The 16266-nt window shown below is 43.6% G+C and overlaps 1 protein-coding gene across 1 annotated transcript in view; it reads right to left on the bottom strand.

Annotated features, from left to right (window-relative positions):
• Nucleotides 1-16266, bottom strand: part of GRIN2C (glutamate ionotropic receptor NMDA type subunit 2C) — a 346074-nt gene that overhangs the window by 214123 nt on the left and 115685 nt on the right. The window contains exon 3 of the mRNA XM_086928756.1: nt 3697-3811. Within this exon, the coding sequence (XP_086784882.1) occupies nt 3697-3811 (115 nt within the window). The remainder of the gene's footprint in view (nt 1-3696; nt 3812-16266) is intronic.

Below are 16266 nucleotides of genomic sequence, written 5' to 3'. Positions count from 1 at the left end.
CTCTTTGTTTGCCAGGTGGTAAGGGGTGGCCTGTTGGGAGACCTGAAAATCTCGATACTGGTAAAGAGTTGCTAAATGGAGGTTCAGTTTTCTCCAGAATAGCTGAGCTAAAAGCTCACACATCTCTGGACTGCCAGATGAAATTCTGCATATCTCTGAACCTGGTCAGAAAAGGGCAGTTGAACAATTTGAAGACTTTACTAGTGTTATTTATTATCATTGTATGGAGCTCACAGGCCCCTATGTAATGGAGGATGACATTATATGCTTACAGGACACTTAACTATTTAGGGATGCACAGGTTGGAGATTCACAGGCATTTGTAATAGATTGAGATTGGCAGAGGGATGCAGCAGGTCACTTTTTTTTGTTACGGGCGCCCAAATCTATGACCCAGTTAGTGGCAATAAACTGGGAAACTGACCGGTCTCTGTTCTGGACATAATGATCAGGTGAGACTTTGGTAAATCTCTGTACAGGTCCCAAACAACCAAGTGAGGTACTTTTGACTGCTTAGGTATGGCCAGGTTTGTGTATATGTATATTCACATAGCACAGACTTATCTAGGGAGGGTTTGAATGTTAAACCACTCGTTCCTTCTCAAGCTTGGCCTGTGGTTGTCTAGGTATTAATTGTGAACCATATGGATAGTGGCAATTTCTTATTCTTAGGATATGCAGTACGCATATTTAAGGGCTTATAGCTTATTCAGAATGTGGCTGCAAAATTAGCATTAAAATGGCAGAGGATGCCTTTGGATTCCCTAGGATGGGATTCTCTTAATTGCTTGGCCCATTGGGCTCTACATGGTAAGGGTCATGTTACATACATAATAAGTTGACGTTTTTTATTCCAGCCAGAACGCTATGTTCGGCAATTTAGTTGGAAGGCAACTCCTCAGAAAAAGCTGTTCAACATTGGTACACGTCTCTCAACTTTGCAGAAGATCCACAGCGGTTGTGTTAGTAAAGCTTAGAAACCTGGCTTTATAAACAACATGCCTGACCCGGTACTCTTATCTAATTGTAATTGGAATCTGTCGTTTATCTCAGCACCAGGATACAGTTTAGGTTTCAGTGTGCTTTATAAGCTAATTAATAATAATTACATTGTTAAGAGTCCAGGGATATGATTCATTATCATCTACAAAAAGCAGAATCTTACAATGGTGATTTCTATTGCTAAGCATTGTAACATTCTTGAAAAGGCAAATCTTCAGGTCCTTTCAGGATAGGGCCTTTCTGATGTTGATATTACAATTCCTGGTTGCTTGCATAGGAAAAACCTTCTTTTTGTTTTTATTGTGTTTACAATTTGGTTCTAATATGACAATGTCCTGCCTTCTAGACAACACTGTGTGCCTGAGGTGTTTTTTTTTTTCTGCCAGGTGTGCAGTGGTATAGTTTCTGGTTGTCGTGTGTGAAGTAGCTGGTCTTGAAGAGGAAGCAGGCTTGAATGTGATGTAAGTGTAGTTCCAATGTACTTAGAGAAAGACCATATAGAGGCATTTAATTTAAATGTTGGAGGTTTAAAATCAAATATACTAGATTTCTGGGTGGTGGGGCAAAGTAGTAGGTGGTGAGTCGAGCCGCCGAGGGGTGGGGGGGCCCCCTCCATGTGCTTTGCAGGGGGGCCCCCTCAAGTTTCGTTACGCCACTGCCTAGAAGGTAGCACACTCTGAGTGCGCCCCCTGAGAGCTTCTTTGCCTTTGAGCCCACGTCTGTAATATGGCACGGGCACAGAGGCAAAGGAATTCCTTCATTTGCTTAGGGCATGCCTGAAAGGGATGCACAAGTTTCTGCGCCCTCTTCTGTAATACCAAAGTGCCCCGGGGGTGCACAAAGTGGGTGCAAACGCCTGTTGCACCCAGGGGCACTTATTGTAATTCGACCCCTGGTGTTACGGTAAAAGCAATAGTTGACTCTTCCTGCCCCTTAGTGCTTTTACGTAAGCAGTGTTAGTGTCTGACCATCATGAAGTACTGTAAGTGAATTACTTGGCTTCCCCTCCACAGAGGTTGGTAATTCAGCTGCTCTCTCTGGCCAGAGGGCGTTACCATAAGAAGAACCTTTCATCTCTCCATCAGGCCCTCTCTCTCTCTCTCTGCAGGAGGGTTATGTATAATGCCAACAAGGTCAGCAGCTGTCCCCACAAGTTCCTCTGCTGCAGAGCCTGTGTTATCTCCACAGCACTCTCTTATCAGCACGGTGAGTTGTCGAAAGAGCGGTTACTCTCTGTACTTCCCCAGGCGCTGATTGATTTGCCAGAAGAAGGCTCTCCATTTTGAAAAACATTTGTCAGAGAGATAGCAGTCTTTGGCTCCCCGTTCACAAGGCCTGGTATTCGTATCTTGTCAGCACCCACATAATGACATCATAATCTCAATAAACAAAGTGGCACTTGTAAACGCACCGTCCAGTTGCAAACTTACCGGCCTATAAAATCGGAGGCCCATTGCAAAAAATGGACGATTCTCGATTGATAATCGTACATAGCTTATAGGATAGACCCCAGCGGGTTCGGAGTCATACACTATATATTTGTGTCAATAGTGTCATCTGAAACAAGAACCGCATTCACGAGTTTCACCTACACTATGGAATGAGGTAGAGGCTCAGACCCTTCAAAACTTCAAGACACGACAGAGATATGGGAACAAGGTTTATCCTAGTCTACCTTAAAAAGAATGCAAAAAAAACTGCAAGCTTCTCTCAGTACCTAAAGATCTCACAACATTAGGGACAAAACCCTATGGGGGCCATCACCTCCATAGCAGATATCAGTGCCTTCATGCTTGAAATTCGCGTTTTCATGGGCGCTGAAGATAAAATATTTAAGAGTACGATTTGGGTTTTTGACTTAGGCGAGATTTATCAAAAGTGGAACCACACAAGGGAATCTATCAGCTGTCGTATTTGTAGCTATAAACATGAATCACTGTCCTATGTTGCTTTTGATGTACGCTACTGCCCGACTTTTCCTAACGAGTGGCATAAAATTCTGATTCCACATTAGAGAAGACTTGACCCTCACCTGTCTTTTTTGCCGCTATAGTAACAACAAACAGTTGATAGCTGGTTTTGTGAAATTGATGCCTTTTATTTTAAATACTCCTTAATAATTCTAATTGATGGTTTGAAAGATTGTTAAACATTTTGAAATTAGCTTTATACTGTTTTCTTTTGTATATAATTGTATATTGAATAGTTTTAATTAGCTATCAAATTATAAATAACAGTACCCAGGGTGTTTGTTAAGGACAGAAAGTTCCTAGCTTTGGGAAAGTCTCCTAACAATTCCGTGCTCAAGACAGCCAACAAAAGTTGTGTGCAAACAACTGTACACTGGGCAATTTCCATTGCACCAACAAAAGTTGTGTACAAACTACACCACAATGGGCAATTTCCATTGCACCAATGGCAAGGACCCAATGGCAGGTTCCCAGTAGTGTCTACCATTAAGACGTCCATCATAGAGGAACCAGAAAATAGGGTGGGCCGACTATCAGAGGTACAGATTTTGTTTTTGGCACATTCTCCATTACTTCCCTCTTATGGGTCAGGGCTTATACTCTGAAGTGCATGCAGAATGTACAGGTAGTTTGGGGTCCTCAGGTGCTGCTTTGTTTTGTGCCGCTCTTTACAGTGAAACATGGGGACAGAAGAAATGGTTAAACCTTGCACGAGGACACTTACCATCTCCCAATACCTCTGGGGATTTAGAGATATCACAATCATAGATGGCTTCACCAGGTACCCGTCTTCGTTAAATGAGAAGTCCCTGTTCTCCCACGTTACGTTCAGCATATGCCTGTGGAGCAGAAGTGAGATAAGCACTGATCATCAAAATAAGTCTTTCACTGCATATGAACACTGCAGCATACAGATTGTCTTTTTCCCTGCTTGCGGCCACCTTATTGTTTCATGGAGCTGAAGACCTTTGCATGGATGTAACCAGTCAGAGGCAGCCTCGTGTAGAACACAAAACTCTAGTGAGACCAGTACTGTGTTTAACACTCTTGAACGATCAGGGGCAGATTTACAAGCCCCTTGCGCCACTTTTGCGTCACTTTTAACATGGGAAAAGTGACGCAAAAGTGGCGCAAGGGGCTTGTAAATCTGCCCCTAAGTCTTTACTAACTTCCTTAAGAAACCATCTGTAAATCCAACAATGGAAGGGAATTGTGGATGTATTAAACGTTAGAAAGTAGTGGAGTTACACAATTGCACTACGTATTGGAATCCTGCACAGTACTGAACTCCTACAATAGGCCATCCTCTCCATATGTGTAGAAAAATTGGACCTACAGCATCTTTCTTCATCATTACCAGCACCTACGACTCCCACGAGCTGGAATTGTTCAAGTGGGATAAATGTCACCCAATTACAGGTTTCTTAGGAATGACCAAATCACAAATGTAACTTGCAAGTATGAGTGATCTGCAGGTGTAATTTACTATTACACTTTTAAGTAACTTTACTAATTTTGTCTATTTACAAAATCTAAGTGAAGAATTACATGTCTCCACCCCTAAAGAAAGGGGTGGCGCCAAACTTAAAAGTGTAACTTTGACTGCCAAAAGAGAAACAGTACTAATTCCAGCACTACGCATGGCCAACCATTGCTACTGCAAGACATTCCCATGGAAAATAATGGAGGTAGAGACTCAAAATTTAAAAAAACAATAAGAAATAATATTAAAATATATATTGAAAAATAGTTAAAAAAATATAAATATATATATTTTAATGTTAAAAACTATAAAAAAATTATTATTATTTAAGCAAAATGTATAACAACCTTTTTTAATTTAAAATTATTGTATTCTTTTTAATTAAATATAATAAAATTACTTTTAATGTATTTTATACATCAATTTTAATAACTATTTGTATTATAAATGTATTTTGTTTTACTTTAGGTGGGTATTTAAATTTAGATTTACACTTCAAAAAAGAATTGCAATAATTTGAATTTAATTTACTGTATTCACATTAATTAAAGATTTAATTCACTTTTATGTTAACAGTGCTGAAGCATGTTTTCCTTAGTTCTACATTCAAAGTAAATATATAAAATTAATATAAATAATATTTAATATAAAATTATTTTTACTAACTTTTTTTACGTTTAATGAGCATTTTTACTTTTCCCTATGCTTGACAGTAGGAGGATCTATGTCCCGACTGTGGAATCGCCCCATGTTAAAGTATAGGGGAAAAACAACACGTTTTCTTAACTAGAAAAAAAGAGAGGAAAAATAGTTTTAAGTAAATTAATTTTATATATTTATTTTAAATGTAGGCCAAAAATAAAATGCTGCAGCATTATTACTTAATTTTTACATGACATTTTCGATTAATTTAAACTTATTACATTATACTAAATTCTCAACTAAACTAAAGTTAAAAACAAAACATTATGGTTTCATACTTAATAAAAGTGATGCATAGGTTTAATCAAAAGTAATGTAATTATATTTTAATTAAAATAATGGTACATGGGGGCATGGCCAACTGAAGGCAAAGATGGCCGCACACTAGTGCGACTGCAACCCTAATCCCACCGAAAATCCGTAAATGTATCCATTTTAGTAAGCGTTTTACCCGTGGGAAGGGTGGTGGAAGAAGTGTCGATCAAAATCCGGTGTGAAAGGGATACCGGAGTGCTGCCAGTGATCACCTGCGACTTCATCCTGCCCGAAAGACTGCAGCCTCGGCCTCGCGTAAGACCGCGGCCGGACGGGAGAGATCGCTGTCTACCTAAAAACAGACTGCCCACTCTCTTTCGGAGCGCAAGGACTCCCTGTTGATGAGAATTGAGAAGACCCTAGGATACAGGTGTAAACACCACATGGACGGTGGTTGGAATGCGGTGTAGCGACGCCTGAATCAGCTTCATTATTGATTGTGAGGTGAGAGCTGTGGTCGCCCAAGATGACCGGAGTGCGCTCTCCACGATACGCTCCCCTATTCGTAGGGCCCAGCTGAGCAACACTGCAGATATTTGGCTGTGGGGAAGGATAGAAACGCCCCAGTGGACTTGAAAAGAATAACCCTCATGCATATCCCAGCAAAGGGAAGTGATTGGCCATATTGCAGGCAGCAGTATTGGACACATAGATCAGTGGAGGTTCCCAATACCGACCACCACTGTTGGCATTGCTATCACCTGGAGACTGGGGTCTCTGACTCATCGGTGCATAGCTCCATGCTAGAAACTGACTGGCCCATCTTGAACTATACTCCTGCAGTGCCATCCCTGAAAACGGGGCTGTGACGCACTTTGTCGGATGGGGACAACGGCTACCGGCACAATCTGGGAAGGGGTGATCCAGTGGAGTACGCCAACAGACTGACTGGATAACGACCCAGGGCAGGCGATGGTGAAACACGAAGACACCTACACACCCCATCCATCTCCCCGTGTGACATTGCCCGAATTCCTGGGTGGAGTCGCCATGCTCAGAGGCAAAGGTAGTCGTGGCTCCCACCATCCCAAACTGGACAAAATCGTGTGGCTTAAGAACCAGGAGAAAGCAGAGATGCAGGCGGACACGCGGCCTGGTACCAAGGAATCGCCGTTGGCACAAAAGGACTCAACCGTTTTCTGATAGCGCCGGGACACCTCCACGTGAGGTAGCTGTTCGCGCTCTACAAAACGCTGTATTATTATTATTATTATTATTATCCTACAGGACATTCCCACAGCCGTCACTGCGGTACGTACCTCCTTGGAAATGCATATGGATTCCATCTCCATTGAGGTTGGCCTCATCAGGGCGGACTTTCGTAAAATGAGAGATCGTGTGACGGAGATGGAAGGAGTCACTCAGAATCTAGCTACTACGTCCAAAGATCTACAGAAACAGGCATAAGAACTACAGAATGCTAGCCGAATACTCGCCAACCTACTGGATGACTATGAAGGAAGAGCCAGAAGGAACAATGTGCAAATTATTGGAGTTCCCGAGTAGGCGGAGTGACAGGCAGTGGATCTCTTTGTTGAAGAACTCGTCAAGCAGTGGCTCCAACAAAAAACTCTCCCCCAATACTTCTCGATTGAACAAGCTCATCGGGTCCCGGGAGGCAAACCTAAGCCTGGACAACCCCCCAGGCCTACTGTGTCAACTTCTGTGTCAGGGATATAATCCTGCAAACCACACAATGTGCTCCACAGATCAAGATCAATAATAGCACCATTATGTTTTTCCGGACTTCACCCTAAGGGTCCAAAAACAGCATAGAAATTTCCTGGAAATAAAGAAGGCCCTAAGGGATAGAGAGTTACGCTATGCAATGTTGTTCCCTGCAAAACTAAGGGTGGAGGCAGAGGGCAGAGCATGGTTCTTCACAGACCTGGAGGCGGTGTGGGAATGGATGGATGGCTGGCAACAAGTCAGTGGACCGAATACCTCTAATAGATGTCGGAGAAAGTCGGGGCAGGACTCCAGAGTGACCATGTTGGAGCACAAAGAAAGGGATTCCACAGACACAGAACGGATGGAGGCTGGTGACGCAGGCCCGGCATAAAGGGGAGGGAGCAAAGACATAATGTAAGGGGTCAGAAGGGAGTACAGGGGCCGGCTGGTTACCAGTTGCTGCCAGAGCCGGATTGCTAAAGGTTTGACCTAGCACGGCGATGATTCGCGGCCACCGCTGAAGAGACATGGCGATGACGCTCTGGACTTGAGATGGCCGATTACAAACACTGTTCCAATATGATCAGAAACATTTTGCGATATGTACATTTGCTTTGAGGGGGGTGAAGGGGAGGGGGACTGATCTTTTTGGTATACATCCCCTCCGATATTAGGAAGGGTGGGCAAAGGGCGAAGGGCGCACTGCATTGTTGGGGTGGCAGGTAGTTGGAAGTCCGTCGTGCAGGGACGGAGGGTGGTTGGGGGAAATTACAGGTAGGTTAAGTTTGTTAACATGCGTCACAGCATTCAATGTATTGTCACTGCACTCAATTGCTGATGAACACCAATTGTTTTGACTAATATTTACTCACCGTTGCCCACAGGCACTTGGCCTATCAATGTCACATGAAAGGCGGCCTCGGCCCCAGAATGTGGTGGGGACCGGAAGACCAGGGAACCCCCCCCATACAATCACAATGACAATCAGAGATACCCCAGGTAATGTGAGACCCGGGCAATGTTGACTTTGCTCTCCTGGAATGTTAATGGATTGGGAGACAAGATTAAGAGGGGGGTGTTGCTACAATATATTAAAAGACAAGCAGCAGACGTAATCCTATTGCAGGAGACCCATCTCATTGGAAATACTTGTATGGCCCTTGACAGATGGGGATATAAACTCATAGTCCACTCACGATTCACAACTAGGTTCAGAGGGGTCAGGATACTAATGAAGAAGAATCTTTTATTTGTGGTAGCCCAGACACACACTGACAGCTATGGGCGGTTGCTGGGGTATCAGGGTCCTCAGAGTATCAGGGTCTTGGGAGGGTGGGATGGTAAGCGTCCTCTCGGTGTACATACCTCCTGCTTTACAAACAATAGCCTTGCCGGATTTGAGTAGGATGATTCTCACTTTACCGGACAGAGATATAATAGTGGGTGGCGGCTTCAACATGACGCTCTGCGACCAAGCAGATAGATACCCCCAAGAAGTATTACGCGAACACAAAACACACTAACTGAATTCGTAGCTGCACTGGGCCTGGAAGATATATGGCGGGCTGCTCACCTACAGTCACGGCAATACACGTACTATTCGACTTCTCACAAAAGTCAATCCAGTATTGACCATATACTAACTTTTGCTGACCAAACACACCACTTCGCTGAGATACAACACTTAGTGAGAAGCACCGCTGATCATGCTCCCATATGGGCTAAATATCCGCAAAAGTTACCCCTGCCCGTAGGACACTTACCATCAATCCACGGTGCCTTCTAGTTCCACAAATTAAAGATGCTTTGGTCAAGGATATGGAATACTACTTTTCCAAAAACGTTGGGACAGTACAGTTGGCACAGATTCTGTGGGAGGCCTACGAGAGAGTAATCAAGGGTATGGCGCTCTCGCTCACAGTTGGCCACAGGAAAGAGAGCGACAGACACATTATCGAACTGAAGCAAGCTATTCTGACACGGGAACAGGCATTAAGGGACAGCTGAGAAGAGACCGAGAACCATAACCTAGAAATGAAGCGTAAAGATTACAGAGACCTTGTCAATGAGATGGCCAGGAGTTGACAACAGGCCACGTTATTCAAAATATACGAGCAGGGGGACAGAATGAGCAAACTCCTCGCATGGCTGCACGGGAGGGAAAGAGCAGACCGCTGGGCCAAAACAATACATGATCAGACTGGAACCTGTTTGCATGACCCGCAACACATAGCAGAAGGGTTTGCAGAGTATTATGCACAACTCTATTCACCGGCCGCAACAGACACATTGAGGAAGCGCAAGAAAAAATAACTGATATACAAATCCCTAAGTTAACCCCAGATGACCAGCAACTGCTGGGAGGTGGTATTACGGTTGAAGAAATAACGACCGCCATACTCAGGATACACCTTGGTAAAGCGGAGGGTCCCAATGGTCTACTGCTTGAGCTTCTCAAAACAACAGCAACTAAGCTTGCACCACACCTCCTTGCAATGTACCTTGATAGTAAGTCTGCCGGCGCGCTCCCCAAAGGCCAGAGACTAGCATCCATTGTAGTGATACACAAGGCAGGGAAACCGCCAGAAGAATAGACATCATATCGCCCTATATCCCTGCTGAATAGAGAAGTTTAAATCCTATCAAAAGTGCTAGCCAATAGATTACTCCCTATTATCCAAAAACTGGTCTACCTGGGCCAATCCAGGTTGATGCCTGGCCGTAACACTGCAATGAACCTGCACCATTTAAGCTGTATACTAGCTAGGGAAAACACCATCAGGGAGGATGCAGACATATTTTCGTTGGATGCTCATATGGCGTTCGATACAGTGGAGTGGCCATATAGGTTTGCGGTCCTCGAGCGCATGGACCTGGGAAAGGAATATCTTGATTGGATTAAACTCCTGTAAGCTGAACCGCTTGCTCAAGTGGTGGTAAATGGCCATGTGTCCACTGCATTCATCGTGCATCGTGGAACAAGACAGGGTTGCCCATTGTCTCCTCTAATATTCGCTCTGGTATTAGAACCCATAGCATGTTGGATACATCGAGATCCCTTGATATGGGGATTGAGGTGGTTAAATGAGTGGGAAAATAGAATCTCGCTTTACGCTGGCGACATCCTGCTCTATGTCGCCTCCCTCAGCGTCTCGATCAACAGAGTTCTACAAATTTGCACTAATCACTGCAAATACTCTGGTTACGATATAAATTGGTCTACGTTGGTGATATATGTACTACATGGGTTGACACCAGCCCTCCCATCTACCTGCAAGGTTACAATAGTGGAACACAGGTTTAAGTATCCTGGGATACTCGCAACAGACGGCCCGTTACTCTTCTATGAAAGGAACCTCCAGGGCCCTCTCCTCCTCTACAAATCGACGTGCAACATTGGCGTACATTGCCGGTCTCACTACTAGGGCGTGCAGCTCTCTACAAAATTATGGCCCTCCCCGGCACCTATACGCATTGCAAAACACCCCATATCACCTTTGCGATACATTTTTCACATGTATTCAAGGGGAACTCAGAAATTTGCTCTGGGACGTAAAGCCTCCATATATCTCAGTAACCAAATTGGTCCGGGTGGTATAATGGAGGAATTGCCCACCCAGACATCAGATGTTATTACTGGGCCGCCCATCTGTGCATAATAAATAAATGGTTGTATGGATCACTGCAAGACCCAGCATATCAAATGGACAGATGGCTGATGGGCCAGGCAGTGCTAAATTTGTGCCGGTGCTTTCCGGTGCTTAGCACTGGCACTTATTTATCAGGGCCGGGTTCTTTACCATGCGTCTGCACGTCTACGGCAAAGTAAACATACTGCAGACACTGTTGTTCATCTCCCGAGTCCCCAGTGAAGAGTTTTGCTGTGCTGTGAGAGCTGACAAAACTCCAAACATTTCCATGCAAGTTTGTCTTTGGCCTTTAGTTCCGTGTTTTGGTCTTGCCGGGGTAGGGGCTGTGACAGCATGCATAGATTTTTTCCAAAATGCCATGCCTTGGCACACACACACCGCATGAGTCACCAGCAGCTCAGCATGACGTCGGTGGCAGCAGCAGCAGGCCAATTAGTAAAGGCAGTGCCCCCACCAGTAACCGAGTAAGTAGCCAAACCAACGCTGCTTTTTCTTTGAGCGTGGTGACAGTCACCATGGTGGTTGTAACTTGCTAAGGAACAGACCTGGTATGAAGTGAACCGAGGCCCAAGCAATCATTTTGTGTGTGTCTGCTTGATTATAAGCTGCCGAGCCCCAGTCCAGGACTCTGCTGACCGTCATGACTCCCTGTCCCCCGAGATGCCGTGCTTCTCAAGTGATTCTCGGGTCATGGAGATGTGCAGCAGATGTGATTGGCCATCTGGTGCTCATAAGAAGAGTCCTAGCCTTTTAGGTTTGGCTTTAATGTCAAGTTAGCAGCGTTCATGACAAAGCTATTGCTTTGCAATTTGAGATGCTCTGACTCAATTACACCTGCCTTATCAGCATTCCATTAACTGACAGGAAAAGTTAGACTCATATTTAAGTCTCTAAGTTTAGTTAACAAGACACATTACAGCCACTATTTGAATCTTCTTTCACGTAAAATTACCCGGTATGTACCAATTCAGGACTGAAGATCAAAAACCGCCAACGTACTGGTTGGCCCTAAAGTGTGCTAAGTCACAATAGGTAGTCATGCTTTTTCAAACACCAGCGGAAGCTACAGGGATGCTTCAACATCTATGTTGAGATACCATCATCTCCAAACTGCAGCTGATAGCATCGCCCATGTACTTGAGCATCGATGGAGTTACCTGAATGACTTCTGCTTGTTACAAATTTCCGTATATCCAATTGGAGGAGGGTGCAATACAGCCAGCGCTCTACTCCCAGGCCCTCCTGACTTAACAGAAGTACTAAGGCCCTGATTATCTGAGACCCCAAAATCTTTGTGTTGTTTTGGTGCGTTTTTTTAATCCATTTATATTAATTAAGGACAATTGCTCAAAATGCGTCTGCTTGATTATGAGCTGTCGGGCGTCGGTCCAGGACTCGGCTGGCCATAATGACTCCCTCCCCCCCGACCTGCTATGCTTCTCAAGTGATTCTCGGGTCATGGAGGTGTGCAGCTGGTGTGATTGGCAGTCTGGTGCTTAAAGGAAAAGTCCTGGCCTTAAAGGTTTGGCTTTAATGTCAAGTTAGCAGCGTTCATGCCAAAGCTACTGTCAGTGCAAAAATTAGGACTAGCTGTCGGGAAAGAGTACGGAAAGCAGGTGCAGGTTTGTTTGGGTTTTAATTGGTTCATTGCTTCGTGGATTTCTGCTTGGTGGCATTTAATGCTACGCCATGTGGGCATCAAAGTTACAAAATAAGTCCATGTCCTGTAAGCATCCTACATTAGAACGTGGAATGCAATGTTTCATTTTTAGCCTTAGCTTTGTGCATGACATTGTACCCTGATACTTGCAAAATTTGTTTTTAATAAAGAGTTCAGTCCTCTTTTTAGTCATGGCCTTGTGTATTTTAACCCGTTAACCGCAGCGGTAATTCCGCCGCGGTGCGGGCGTTTCCGTGCGCGGGTGGAATGCCGTCGGCCAATGGCCGACGGCAGCACTGGGGAGGTAGCGTTGCCGTGGCCCAACGGCCGCACTTAAGGGGTTAAAGTCTTTTAAAGGACTCTTGCTTAATAGCAAGATCCTAGCTAAAAAATCAACCATTGGCAAAGCCACTAGGTTTGTTTTAAAATGTAGTGTTGTACAATGATGCACATCGTAACAGGCACCATCTAGTGCTTAATTTGAGCCAGAGGTTTCCGGTTCACAGCACTTAATCATCAACACCAGCGCTTTCCAGGAGCACCAGTTAATGACACATTAATTTACGCATGGGGAGATTAAGTGATTTGTCCAGAATCCTTGGATTCTCTTAGGAGAAATGGGTTGGTGCAAGCTGCCTCCTGACGAGAGCCTGGCACTTATTTTTTTACAAATTAACCACTGGGGCCAGAGTGGATATAGGGAGGCACTGTACACGAAATCAGGAGGGCAGAGATTCACCTGACCTACTGCTCTCACAATTACCATATGGCACACTGCCACTACAAAACTGGGCTGGAAGAATAAATTAACGCAAATGACACCCCTATGGCATGCAGCAATATTGTGAAATTTAAGTAGCAGCAAGAGACATTATCGACATCTCACAAGTTAGCGACTTACTAAAGAAAGGCAAAATATTGTCCTTCTCTGTACTACAAATTGAATATGTCATCCACAAACTAAATCTTCAGATTTTCACAAATACGCCATGCCTTACTAAAAGCCATTAAAGAATTAGATAAAGTCCCGGAAGCCGCCCCGCTAGAAGATAGATTACTTGCAGATCCTATGTTGAGCAAGGCAATCTCACTCACGTACTGCAAAAATAATGAATAACTCATCTGACTCGATGACTAACATATATACACGCTAGCAGATTGATGTTGAAGAATTGGAGGATGAGGAAAGGCGTGATGCACTCTCCTCCCCGCGGGAGGTGGCTATACCATCAAGGTTGCGACTTGTCCAGTTAAAAGTTTTACACAGCATATTTCATAATTCATGTACGACATTAGTTAAAATTGGCCGCAGTAGCTCAACAGACTGTAGGAGGAGATGTGGGGAGGCGGGAACGTTTTATCATATACTCTGGGAATGTCCCTTGATACAGAAGTACTGGGAGGCAGTTAATCAAGTTGTGAGCGAAGTCAGTGGAATTGGCCTAGCACTATCCCCTAAGACTTGTATTCTTAATATTTGGGACGCCACTGATTTCAATCTTATCGATCAACTGTGGCGGCCAATGGGTTTATGATCGCCAAACACAATATAGCCTGCTAAAGGGGAGTTCCAGACCCACCTACAATTGTAGATTGGGAGCGAGACATTGATTGGTGCATGTTGGTGAAATGGGCAGTTTACAGGAATAGAGGTTGCCCCAAGAAATGGGATACGGTGTGGGGTAAATGGAATGTGTTTTGAGGCAACATCTGCTCTTCCCCATCGGCACTGAGACATGGGTCAGATATATTAGGCGCATGCCATGGCATTGGGAGGGAGGGGCGGGGTGGGACAGCGGTGAGGTGTTCAGTATCAGATTGTAATTTTTCGTTATTCGATCTGCAGTGATACAAAATTGTATTGCATGCATAATTGTAATGTTTTAAAATAAAAAGAGTTTAAAAAATAAAATAATGGTACATGAATTTTTAAATTCAAAAAATATATTACAATATTTTATAATTAAATAATAAATATGAATGTATCTTTAGATGTGTTTACTATTATATTATACTATAATTTTTTATATTTACTAGTATGTTGAAGTATTTTAATTCATGTAGTTAAATGTTAAATGTAAAAAAAATTCTACCTCCATTATTTTCTATGGGAGTGTGCTGTAGTATCAGTAGTTGGCCATGTGTGGTGCTGGCTTACTCCAGTTCTAGGCTGGAGTAATTTAGTACTGTTTGGGTCTCTTTTTAAATGTAGTAACTTTGGAAGTGCAGTTTGTGAATAGCAGAGGGCTTACTTATTTGTGGTCGAGTGCAATTGTCTCCCTAAACCCCTCTCTAATCCTCCTTAATCCTCCCTAAAACCTACCCATTTTTTTTAAGTATACCCCTTTTTCCAGCTAGTCTTCCGGTCCCTCTATTATTTTCAGAAAAGTAGGAAACTTACATGTGTAAGGATCTCTGCATTGTGTTGTACTTTGAAAGTTCTACTACAATAGTACAACTAAAGTACTATTTTATTTATAAAGTGCATAGTTAATTAAAACCATTACATTATCAATAAAATGACATAATTAAATAACAATAAATAAAAAAAATGTTTAAATAGTCTTGTCATTTACATAAAGATTTCATATGTGTGGTCTTTAAAAGAGTCTTGAGGTGGGAATAACATTTGAGGCATTCATAAAAAGTAAGATTTATTACACAGGTGTACCAATTCGACATTCATTTTCAAAGAAGACTGGTCATTACGGGCCTATATGCTATATCCAATATTTTCCTTTTAAAAGAAGTCTTAAAATAGTTATAAGATACCAAGGGTTCATGAAAGGTAGTGTTCGCTATACGATTGTGCAGATTCATCAATGTGCTCTTATAAAAGTGAACAGTGCTCTGGAACAGCCGTCCTCCTCGGTGGGAGGGAGGTGGGGGGGGGGGGTGGGGGGGTGGGCTCCCCGGTAGCCCTACTCCATTAGTCTGTGTCGTGGCTGCTACCTCGTTCTCGAAGATGTCAAGGAATTGGACTATGCGAATGGTCAGCATGAGGTTTCGGGGCACAGTGATTCAATAGGCTCTTGCCTGCAACTCCGAATTCCCAGAGCCCATTGTTCTTTGCATAGCTGGACCTTTTGGTGTTTCAACAAGCGTGGACAAATGCAAAAAACATGTAATAAGGTTTCATCGGCTGAGTTGCATAGTCAGCATTTTTTGCACATAACAATACCCACTTCCATCCACTTACAAGGTCAGGAAGGACTCTGCTGCAAAGCCATGAACTTTTTCTTGATGTGAATTGAGTAGCTAGTCCCCAGATACGGTTGCTCGTGAATATTTCTATAAGAATTTCGGACCAGCCACCCATGTGACCATTTTGCAAGGTCGCTCTTGTCCTCCAGTCAACTTATTTTCTGGATAAAAGTACTTAAGTACTACAAAATGCTATTTACAATGCTACGAGTGAAAATCTCCACCTCCACAACTCCTGAGAATGTGTGTTAATCCCAGAAAGTAGTAAAACTACACTCAAGAATAAGGTGAAGATTCACTAATTTGTTTGTGAATCGGGTCTTCAGTGCCTGGCAACTCACAATGAAAATGCTAAGCTGCAGGTGGATTTCATGCAAAACATCTGGGTGGATGGGCAAAAATGCAAGGCTTAGCGCTAGGATAATGAAAAGCCGATGCAGCCTATTCAGATACATCAAGCATTTGAGATTTAGTGGCCAGAGACTCTCAGTGATATGGAATCTTACTCCAGTGAGGGCTCCAGGGTGTTGTAGATGGCAGATATTCAAAGACAGATGGGAGTCACTTCAGAGTCTCACCACCTGTCACCTGCAGGCACACAACCAACAT

This window comes from Lissotriton vulgaris, chromosome 7 (assembly GCF_964263255.1).
Source record: "Lissotriton vulgaris chromosome 7, aLisVul1.2, whole genome shotgun sequence".
Taxonomy (NCBI): domain Eukaryota; kingdom Metazoa; phylum Chordata; class Amphibia; order Caudata; family Salamandridae; genus Lissotriton; species Lissotriton vulgaris.
This window is presented reverse-complemented; position numbering and strand designations above follow the sequence as displayed.